We start from the raw sequence: 12,128 nt of genomic DNA on the forward strand, positions 1-12,128 counted from the left end.
TTTATCCTACTACTGTCACACTTCACCTTTCACATTTTCATTAGTTCTCCCTCTCTCTATAGGTAGGTAAACATACACACTTCTTGGCCTTTCGTGCTAGGTTTTGATCAACTATTGGCACATTTGTATGCTTATTATGGTACTACTTTGATTCATTTGTTATTTTAGGTGAGGAAGCAAGGTGTGAGAAGGATGTTAAGGGACTGCAGAGGGATATAGATAGCTTAAGTGAGTAGGCAAAAGGTGTCAGATGAAGGATAATGTGGGGAAATGTGAAATAAATCACTGGTAGAAAGAACAGAAAAGTAGAATGTTAACAGAATCTAAGCTGGTTGGTGAAGTCAAAACCAAAACACAAAGCCTTCCTTTACTGAAAGAGTTTATTGACTTTGTTCAGTCTCATAGCTCTCCCCTCATGCCCAGTGTCCCAGCTGCCCACTATTTATATGTGCTCAAAGTACTTAATTAAACAATGCCCTTCACCTGTATATCTAACAATATAATTAGCATACCATTAACAGTTTCCTTTAAACAATAACTTTATAACACGCTCAAATAATTTCAAAACAAATCAAAGAGAAAAAGTGATTTTCCACATTTCTTATAACTCATTAAAACACAAGATGCCCCTCTTCTCGAACCTCCAACAATTTCTTCAAGCAAGCATTCCTTTTTTGTAAAACAGTCCAATAATTAGTGACTTGCATTGAGCCATTTTATCTTAGAGATCTCTTCTTTCCAACATTTATTTTATGCTGACAAGGTCAATCCTTAACCTCTTCTTAGTCACGCATTCTGTCGAATGAAAATGATCCCCATCGAGAATGGTTATCCACATAACATTCAATGAGCAAACTTTTTTCTGAATGCCCCTTGATAGGATTTGCTTTAAAGTGTTTGATAAGTAAAATCCCATATCTATCTCTTCTACTAGAACCAATGTTTCTGCTGCTAAGGTGCTTTTAGCTAACTAGGGAGAGGAGGGGGAGGGGAAAGAGTTGGGAGACTGGAGGGAGAGTGAATTTGGAGACTGGAGGGAGAGGGGGAGAGAATTTGGAGATGGGAGAGAGAGAGAGAGAGGGAGATTAGAACCTGAGACTAGAGTCGGGGGAGGGTTTGGGGGAGGAGAGAGAGAGGTTATACCCTGAGACTGAGGGTTGGGGTAGAATTTATATCGACTCTGGCAGGGAGGGCTTAGACCCTGAGATGGGGGTGGGAGGGACCCTGAGATTGGTGGGGGGCGTGGACAGTTTAGACTCTGAGGCTTGAGGGTGGGTAGAAAGAATAGACCTTGACACTAAAATGACGGGGATCTGGTTGGTGCTCTCAAGCATGTACTGTACTTTGGAAAGATTTTTTGGACTAATTGAAAAAATATCTTCATTTATTCAGTTTAAGTAATTAATTTCCTTGTATTTTTCAATGCAATTTGCTGAGCACATTGGACATTTTCAGCACCTTTTGCCGTTTGATCACATTTGAAGTCAAGATGACAAAACTTATCTGCGCTCGAACTTATTCCAAATTCGAACATTTGATGTCAGATGATTGCTGATGGTTTTTGAGCACAAAAATGAGGTCAACATTTTCAGGCGGGGTTTTTATTTCTTCACTTCCCAGGCCAATGGACAACATTTGTTCTTCATTCCCACCAAGAATATGACAAACCCTGCTGTAGTTGTAGATATCTGGAAGACTGACACGTGAAGGAAGCATCACTAAAAATGACTAACTTCATATCTTCTGGATCCCCCAAGGCTGGAAACTTAAGTACACATTTCTCTGAATTTAATTTCTTTCATGTTTTATTTGCTCTCAGAGCCTCCTCTACTGTAGCATCTTTCATCATAGTACTCAGTTCCAATACATCATAACTAGCATCAGGTCTAGTCTGAATACACAACCAGTTCAACTGTCCAATCAAATTTCTTAACTGATCTAAAATAAAAGCAAAATACTGTGGATGTTGGAAACCTGATTGATCTAATTGATGTTTCTTCCTTGGATGCAGGATCCTCTTTTTGTGAGGACCTGCCCAATTTATTGGGATGAAACTTACATTTTCAAAATAAGACTGTTAATTCAAGGTCGCTCTTGACTTATCCAGCTTAATGTCTAGCCCTACATATTTAAAGGCCCCCGAAGCCTGACTTCCAAACTTAAACTCCTTTATTTCAGCTATCACCCATTGCTCAAATTCTGCAGAACCTCACCACAGAAAATCATTAACGTGCATCATAAAGATGCCTGCTAGTTTTTCGTTATACCAATTGAACCGAGTCTAATTTTAGCTGAATACAACCCGCTTTCAACAGGACGACCCGAACTAAGAAATACCAGATCCCTGATGCATCATTAAATCCATAAACACATTTGCCTAATTTCCACAGTGTCCATTCCATATTGCCAGCTTCTTTCAGTGGTTTCAAAAACACTTCTCTTTGAAATTTCTCACCCTGTAAAAATGCAGCTTTTATATCAATCAATTTACAGTCCCAGGGATAGGTTGCTAAAAGAGCTAAGAAAATCTTCATGCTTGCTTTTCCTGCAGCGGGGGAGTCCACTCTGACGTCTTGATCACTGTTAGGAACAATGTATAATTTTGAAGCTGAATATATATATGTGTGTGTTAAGTAAGGTAAAAACGGTTTCAGTTTCATGTAGGTTTGGTTTGATCCTTGGTGCCTAGAAGCCTGGGTGGATCTAAGGCTGAAAAGGTCAGTCTTTTGGGTTTGTTTAAGTATGTATACATTTTTAATGAAGCTTTTACAACCCCTGAAGTTAAAGAGATGGGTTAAGGAGGGGTTAGAAGTTTAGTGATATTGGGGAAAAAAACAAAGTAAAAAAAACTGGGCCGTTGCCTAGCAACAGTGGTCAAGTGACACAGAGAAAGATAGGGGTGGGTGTGTCAGAGTGTGAAGACAGAGATTTTCAACTCTCTTTGAGGGGGAATACTACAAGGCTACGGGGAGACTGAGTTCAGGGGACTCATGTTTGCTCTGTAGTTGAAGCCTTAGTGAGTTTACAGTGTGGTTTAGGGTTTCTCGGGCAGAGATATGTGTTGGGTGAGAGGCATCAAGTGAATGCTGAGATGGAAGTATAATAATTTTCTAGTTTCTTGTGAAGTAGGTTTATGGGGGGTAAGTATAGTTGGGTCTGCCTGGGTGATTTAATTACATTTGGAGTCAAATAGACTGCAAGCTTTAAATCATCAAAATAAGCTAGGTGCTTGACACGTGTGAACATGGATGCCGGCTTAGCATGCAAGATTTGAAGGGAATTTGCATTTTTAGATAAGTGAAGGGATTGCTTGGATTTTAAAGGGATCCTAGTCTGTTTACAACTAGCCAGATAAGCAAGGCTAAGAAATGTATTTATTTTTCCCCAAAGGTTACTGACAATATTGGCAACATGAAAGTTTTTATATTATGAGGAAGATACAGTTTCAAAGACATATGGAACAATAGAATTTACATATTAAAAAGAGAGAACCATATATAATGGAGAGCGAAAGGCTATATGGAAAAGAAGGCCATTTACGACCTAACAGGAGTGTGAGAAATAGCCTTAATGAAGCCTCCAGCTATATGTCTGCTATATAACGAAACTGAAGTTGAGGAAAAGTCACTTGGAATTCCACTGTTAACTTGCTGGTCTGTTTTAAATCTAAAATCTATTTTTGACTTTTGCTTTAAAGGGAGTGTAATTGGGAGTCAGGTTAATTAGGAATTTTAGCAGTTATTATAGTAGTATCACAGAATCGTCACGGTGTAGGAGGAGGCCTTTCAGCCCAAAATGTCTGCACCGGATCCCTGAGCATTTTAACTTAGTGTCAATCTCCTGCCTTTTCCCCGTAACCCTGCGCATTGCTTCTATTTAGATAATCATCCAATGCCCTCTTGAATGCCTCAATTAAACCTACCTCCACCACACTTCCATGCAGTGCATTCCAAACCCTAACTGCTCGCTGTGTGAAAAAGTTTTTTCTCACTTCGCATTTGCTCCTTTTGCAAAACACTTTAAAACTGTGCCCTCTGGTTCTCGATCCGTTTCCGAGCGGGAACAGTTTCTCCCTATTTTGTTAATAAATATTTTAATTTAATTTTTAAAAAATCTCCAAAGGTCTTGGTGGACTTATTACTTCTGAATTCAGTAATAATCTTCTTCTCGTAATAAATACAAACTGCAAAACCGTTGTGATAGTGCGGCCAAGTTTCCCTTGTGGATTTGGTCCACCTGACACACATCATCTGCCATGTCATAACAATGCTCAAGAATTCACTGGAAAAAAAACATTTGCACGTGTGCCAGTCCCAAGCAAATAGCCTTTGTGTCCAGCTGGTGGTAACTCTTCGCTGGTTTGTGAGTCTATAAAGATATTTCTATATAAAAGAACATTGGGAATTTGAATCATCTTCTTGTGTTTGTATCGAGATCTTTCCAACCTTTTTGTCTGGTGTGAAATTGTTCATTTTTCTTGTTTTAATAAATATTTTATTCTGTGTTAAAAGTTCATCAACAGATTCCTGTGAATTGGTTCAGTAACTTTCCTTCACGGTTTTCTAAAAAAGAAAGTCAGGATCTATCAAGCCAGGTCTCACTCTGAGATCTGACTTTGTCCCAATATTAACATCGGCTAGGATCGTAACAATCACCAAGTCTCCCTTCGACGCCCCAAGCCACTAGTCTGGCTTTAGCACTTAGTGCGAGGGGTTTGGATGGTACAGAATTTGTAAGGTGCATCCAGGAGGGCTTCCTGAGACAATATGTAGATAGTCCAACTAGGGAAGGGGCAATGCTGGACCTGGTATTAGGGAATGAACCCGGCCAGGTGGCTGAAGTTTCAGTAGGGCATTTCAGGAAAAGTGACCATAATTCAGTAAGTTTCAAGGTACTGGTGGATAAGGATAACAGGAGTCCTCAGGTTAAGGTGCTTAATTGGGGGAAAGCTAATTATAACAATATTAGGCAGGAACTGAGGAATCTAGACTGGGGGCGGGGATGTTTGAGGGCAAATCAACAACTGACATGTGGGGGGCTTTCAAACGTCAGTTGATAAGAATTCAGGACCAGCATGTTCCTGCTAGGATGAAGGATAAGTATGGCAAGTTTCAGGATCCTTGGATAACGAAGGATATTGTGAGATTAGTCAAAAAGAAAAGGGAAGCATTCATAAGGGCTAGAAGGCTGGGAACAGATGAAGCCCGTGGAGAATATAAAGAAAGTAGGAAGAAGCTTAAGCAAGGAGTCAGGAGGGCTAAAAGGGGTCATGAAAAGTCATTGGCAACCAGGATTAAGGAAAATCCCAAGGCCTTTTACACATATGTAAAAAGCAAGAGGGTAGCCAGGGAAAGGGTAGGCCCACTCAGGGACAGAGGTGGGAATCTGTGTGTCGAGCCAGAAGAAATGGGAGAGATACTAAATGAGTACTTCTCATCAGTATTCACCAAAGAGAAGGACTTAGCGGTAGATTTGTCTAGGGAAGAGTGTGTAGATAGCCTGGATCATGTTGAGATCAAAAAAGAGGTGTTAGGCGTCTTGAAGAATATTAAGGTGGAGAAGTCCCCAGGGCCAGATGAGATCTACCCCAGAGTACTGAGGAAGGCAAGGGAGGAGATTGCTGGGGCCTTGACAAAAATCTTTGTATCCTCACTGGCTACGGGTGAGGTCCCAGAGGACTGGAGAATGGCCAATGTTGTTCCATTGTTTAAGAAGGATAGCAGGGATAATCCAGGAAATTACAGGCCGGTGAGCCTTACATCAGTGGTAGGGAAATTATTGGAGAAGATTCTTTGTGACAGGATTTACTACCATTTGGAAGCAAATGGGCATATTAGTGAGAGGCACCATGGTTTTGTGAAGGGGAGGTCGTGTCTCACTAACTTGATCGAGTTTTTCGAGGAAGTGACAAAGATGATCCACAATGGAAGGGCAGTGGATGTTATCTACATGGATTTCAGTAAGGGCTTTGACAAGGTCCCTCATGGCAGACTGGTACAGAAGATAAAGTCGCATGGGATCAGATCGAATAGAATGGGCCTATATTCAATGCAATTTAGAAGAATTAGAGAGGTGGTCTCATTGAAATAAAAGATTGCGAGAGGGTTTGGCAGGATAGATGCTAAGAGGCTGTTTCTAGCTGGAACTAGTTTTATTCTTAAGACAAGACTCCACATGATATCAAGAAATGGCTGAAGGCACTGGATACTGCAAAAGTTATGGGCCCTGACGACATTCTAGCAACAATGCTGAAGACTTGTGATCCAGAACTAACTGTGCCCCTGGCCAAGCTGTTCAAGTACAGCTACATCACTGGCATCTATTCAGAAAATTGTCCACGTATAGCTTGTCCACAAAAAGCAGGACAAGCCCATCAGTCTACTCTCAATCAGCAGCAAAGAGAAGGAAATTGTCATCGACAGTGCGATCAAGCGGCAATTACCACTTACTCAGCAATCACCTTCTCACTGACGCTCAGTTTGGGTTCCGCCAGAGCCACTCAGCTCCTGACCTCATTACAGCCTTAGTCTAAACGTGGGCAAAAGAGCTGACCTCAAGAGTGAAGTGAGAGTGACTGCCCTTGACATCAAGGCAGCATTTGACCGAGTGTGGCATCAAAGGAGCCCTAGCAAAACTGGAGTCAATGGGAATCGAGGGAAAACTCTTCACTGGTTGGAGTCATACCTAGCACAAAGGAAGATGGTTGCGGTTGTTAGAGGTCAATCATCTCAGTCCCGGAACATCGATGCAGAAGTTCCTCAAGGTTATGTCCTTGGCCCAACCATCTTCAGCTGCTTCATCAATGACCTTCCTTCCATCATAAGGTCAGAAGTGGGGATGTTCACTGATGATTGCACAATGTTCAGCATCATTCATGACTCCTCAGATACTGAAGCAATCTGTCTCCATATGCAGCAAGACCTGGACGATATTCAGGTTTGGGCTGATAATGGCAGGTAATATTTGTGCCACACAAGTGCCAGGCAATGACCATCACCAACAAGACAGAATCTAACCATCTCCCCACCTTCAATAACATTACAATCGCTGAATCCCCCACTATCAACATCCTGGGGTTACTATTGATCAGAAACTTAACTGGACCAGCCATATAAATACTGTGGCTACAAAAGCAGATCAGAGGCTGGGAATTCTGAAGAGAGTGTGATTCACCTCTTGACTCCCCAAAGCCTGTTCATCAACCATAAGGCACAAGTCAGGAATGCGATGGAATACTCTCCACTTGATTGGATGAGTGCAGCTTCAATAACATTCAAGAAGCTTGACACCATCCAGGAAAAAGCAACCCGCTTGATTGGCACCCCATCCACCTCCTTAAACATTCACTCCCTCCACCACTGATGCATAGTGGCAGCAGTGTGTACCATCTACAGGATGCACTCAGCAACTCACCAAGGTTTCTTTGATAGCACCTTCCAAATCTGTGACCTCTACCACCTAAAAGGACAAGGGCAGCAGATAAATGGGAGTTCCCTTTCAAGCCACACACCATACAGACTTGGAACAATATTGTTGTTCCTTCACTGTTGCTGGGTCAAAATTCTGGAACTCCCTTCCTAACAGTAGTGGTGTTCCAACAACACATGGTCTGCAGTGGTTCAATAAGGCAGCTCACCACCAACTTCTCAAAGGCAGTTAGGGATGAGCAATATTTGCAGCCTAGCCAGCGACGCCCACATCCCATGAACGAATATATAAAAGGGAATTGATGGTTAAACAGATAGGACAGGAAAGTGGAGTTCAGGTTGAAGATCCGCCATGATTTTATTGAATGGCATAAAACGCTTGAGGGGCTGAATCACATTGGCTGCTTATTTGTGTCAGCCTTGTCTCAGTTGAAGGACAGTGGAGAGTCACTGGGCAGTTGATGGACAGTGGTGACTCACTGGGCAGTTGACGGACAGTGGTGACTCACTGGGCAGTTGAAGGACAGTGGTGAGTCATTGGGCAGTTGAAGGACAGTGGTGAGTCACTGGGCAGTTGAAGAGGGTACTGATACAAACATTGTACAGCAAGATATATTTTCTAAGAAGCTTATGTTATCAATAGCTTTATTACTGAAACATCATCACTGAACCATTAAAATAAGCACATTAAATGGAAAAGAGAATGTTAAAACTCATCCTAACTCACACCCAAAACCTAGTCTGATTTTTCATTTGACTTTTTTGTTAAATAAAAACACAAAATTTCATATTCTTCTCCTAGTTTCTTTCATGCCAAAAACAACAATAAAAACTTGCTCCCTTCCTCCTGCTGGCTGGAACTGTAACTGACCACAGTGGTAGCAACACTCCAAAATACTATTTTGATTGATTGAAATTAGGCTTTAAAGTTCTTTTCTTGTCCCCAATCAACCCCAAGGCCAGGTACAAGAATCATCTTTCACACATTTTTCCACTTCTAATGGAGAACAGGCTCTGCTGGACAGCAACATAACAAGTTAACTTAACCTGACCATTAATGCAGCCAATAATCACTTAAAGTTTGTCCACAATTTCCAAAATAAATAATATGAGCTGTGTGTTAAATGTTACCACCTCAGTCAGAAAGTTTAATCTTGCCTCTTGTACAATCATTACTTGACATGTGCATTGAACTCTATTTCAGCAGGAATAATTTAAAAGACAAAAAATTAATGTATAGACAGCAATCTCTGTCTCTACATCAGTCAATTTGACATGGTTTGTTAATTCTATGTAACCGTGACTAAAATCAATCCCGAATGAAAATTTCCAAAATTAACAGATAACATGTTTTGCTTCATTAATGTTCCATCTTCTGAATTAAATCAGGCTTCTAAATATTTAAAACACCCTTTTAAAAGTTGATCTTTCCCAACAGATGTATTGCTAATGTTCACAGTTTAAGTGGTTCTTAAATCTTTCACTAGCAGCAAAAAAATTTCAGTAAACTCGTCTTTTTTTAACGACAGATCAGTAGCTTGCACACAAGAGGGTGCCAGAGAGCTGCAAGTAACCATGGCTTACAGCCTTCCAATCTCTATTGCTTTCCATCAGTTCTCATCCTCTGATATATCCATGTTCTCCCAGCTTTTCCAGTTCTGCATTAATTTTGACCTGGAAGGTTTGGCGTCAGTGAACACATTTCCTCAACGTTCAGCATGGAAGCAGGGACCATGCAAAACAAGCCATGCAAGTGTTGAATAATTCTGTGAAAACTGACATGGTTAAGTGAAAATAAAACTCAAAAACTTAGAAAGTTTAGAAAAACAAATGCAAATTGGCAAGAAATATATTTTTGAAAAACGTTTTAATTTTTTCCTCCAGATTCACTCACTAACAAGGCCCTTGCCACCCGTGACCACGAATTTACAACCCGGAAACAGGACATTTGACCCAGCCCAGCCCAGCCTATATCCCCGTTTACCCTCCATGTGGCCAAATACTTTAAATCACATTGCCCCATATCCCTTCATCCACACATCTAATCTCATCTTCGATATTGATAGAGCTTCTGCCTCAATAACTTAACCTGGATGTGAATTTCACAGCTCTCCATGGCTATATTTTCCATTTCACTTACCCGAACATGCATGGTCTGGTCCTCATCAGGTCTCACCTTGGGGTCTAAAATTCCTCCTAGTCACTTAGAGGTGCTCCTTCAAACTCCCAAATGCCTTCCACTCCCAGCAATACTTCTGCTTCTGTCAATATGCTTAACCTCTCCTTTCACCTCCACTGTTGATGTGTTGGGGACAAGGGCAATCTCTCATTCACATTATTCTCTTTTGAATGGCCCTGATCTTCACTCCCTCAAGCTCAAGGGGCATAACAGGTTTCAGCATATTTGATGCACAACATTGATAATCACATCTGGCTGGAGTACCTTCAGCCTCTTGATCTATCCTTTGCCAAAACCACAACTAATCCAACTTCACCACAGGTTTCTTCCTCTGCTTCCAGCCGTCATCTTAAATCCTTCTCCCTTGCATCTTTAGCTCCACAATCATGCTGGCTCAAAGGACACTGAAAATAATTTTTCACATACTTGATCGGTTAAGACTGAGCTGAACTATACAGTGCAAGCAGCAACATGTGATAAAAGGCAGCATGGAAATCCACAGTGACCTTTTGTCACAGTAAAAGTCCCACAACACTTAACACAAGAAACACAGAACATATTTTCAGATGAGGGCTAAACTGAGAAGCCAACATGTGAACACAGCTACTGTAGAAGCAGAGGTTACTTTTGGCTTAGCACTACACAGTCAGTCGACACTGAATTAAAAGACCATCATCCTATGCTATGCCTCTTTCTCAGATCTTACATGCTGTACTGTGTAGACCTCCCAGAATCAATTATAAAAGTTCCATTTCATGATAACAAATAAACAGCAGACAAGAGGAAGTCACCGGTGCATTTTCTCTTCTTCCTGGCACTTTCATCTGCCAACATGGCTTCTGCCAGCAAGATTCACAAATTAATATGTTCACATCCCATTTTACTCACTGACAGTCAGAAACACTAATTCTACCATGCATGAACAAGTGCCTACAGCAAATGAAGTACTCGAAACATCTAATATAGAATGGTCTGAATAAACTACATCTATATAGAACACTATACCAGTTCAGGCATACATTCAAATCATTGATCCCAATTTGATCCTTTAGGTATATAATTTTTTTGCTGTGATTTTGGGTGGAAGGAAAATCAGGAAATTAAAAATAAAGCCTTGCCTGTTCCAGATTTGCTGATCCAGGGATACCCTGCACTAACTGAGAACTAACAACCGTCAAAACATGAGGAATAACCCAAACACAATGCACCAGTATAAATGCCAGATCTGCAATGCTGATCACAATTTTTAGGTTATATTATTTTACAGTAATATTCATGCACTGCACTATCACATCAAAACACTTCAGAGTTATTTTTGGTGCTGTGAAATTGTGTGGGCCAAATGTAATTATCCAATATTTTTCAGCAGTAATTTTGAAGTTATGGCACATTGCTCTGTTCCCTAGGTGCAGTTTCCATCTCATCTGCTTCGAATTTGTCAGCTGCAAAAACTGCAAACTTACACCCAAAAACACCAACAATATTCCACAGAATTAGTTTCACAAAATTTAAGTCACCTACTTGATAATCCTTGTAAGTCTCTGACCTCTCCATGATGCTATTGGTGCATTGCAACATTCACATTAGCAGCAGCCAAGTCCACCAGAGGGAAAGTTAGAAAGGATAATACAAGAAGGGAGGGGAGACAACAAAGTAAGATGGGTTAGTACAGTCATGCAATATGCTGGATGCTTTAGACTTTCAAAGCTAAATTTGTTAGGATAATCACATAAATATTGCAAAACAAAGTTTACAAGTGACAGATCAGTTTCTAAATTGGTTAAGGAGTCTATCACTGAGAGAGCTGGATTTAGCGTAAATGGCAGCAGTGTTCCTGAATCTGAATTTAAAACGGCACTGACATAAAAGCAGGTCCACTTGATTAAATAATCACCTGAGTTTTGCATTATTTAAAGACTGTCTTAGATACAAATCAAACCATAAACAAAACAAAGTGCAGACCTTTTCTTACTCAAAAACCCTTAAGAAGATAATGTAAAATAAGTACAAGGTTTCAGTGCAAATTCTCTCAGTTAAATCAATATCCATTAGTCCCATTTAAAAGCATGAGGTAGTTTGGCTGCAGTTTCAAATGCTGTCTGCTCTATTCCAGCAAGACATTAGTTGTAGAGTAGTGTTGTCACAATCAAGGGAAGATAAAGGAGGAAGGGATTGATAAATTTAACACCATTGCCTTTTCGGTACTTCAGGCAAGTTTTTTTTTTAAAAAGTACCCTTACAAGTGGTTTTGCTCTAACAGCTAATTATCCCAGAACTTTATTCGTTTGATCTTGTAAAGTAGAATTTCCTGTGTATCTGCTCCTCAAAACATGTGCAATCAAGAGGATAGAACAAATACACAGTATAAAAGAGGGAGGAAATTCAGAACATAAATGCACTACTCCTGAATATTCTCACTCTTTCACACCCAGGTATTGATTCCGGCATCCAAAGGCATATACGCATATAGGCTAATTACAATACCTCTGCCTGTAGGTTAAAGAGCCATCTACACAAATTTG

At 40.5% G+C, this 12,128-nt stretch overlaps 1 protein-coding gene across 6 annotated transcripts in view; it reads right to left on the bottom strand.

Moving 5' to 3' along the window:
- osbpl8 (oxysterol binding protein-like 8) overlaps nucleotides 1-12,128 on the bottom strand; it is a 262,935-nt gene that overhangs the window by 144,548 nt on the left and 106,259 nt on the right. For 3 of the 6 annotated variants that reach the window (XM_078567629.1, XM_078567627.1, XM_078567633.1), the window contains one exon: nucleotides 11,128-11,164. The exons of 2 other annotated variants lie outside the window; for them this stretch is intronic. In XM_078567629.1, the coding sequence (XP_078423755.1) occupies nucleotides 11,128-11,164 (37 nt within the window). Of the gene's footprint in view, nucleotides 1-10,397; nucleotides 10,456-11,127; nucleotides 11,165-12,128 lie in introns of those variants that run through there. One more of the 6 variants, XM_078567630.1, reaches the window with a different exon arrangement.

Source organism: Cetorhinus maximus, chromosome 22 (genome assembly GCF_964194155.1).
Source record: "Cetorhinus maximus chromosome 22, sCetMax3.hap1.1, whole genome shotgun sequence".
Lineage (NCBI taxonomy): Eukaryota > Metazoa > Chordata > Chondrichthyes > Lamniformes > Cetorhinidae > Cetorhinus > Cetorhinus maximus.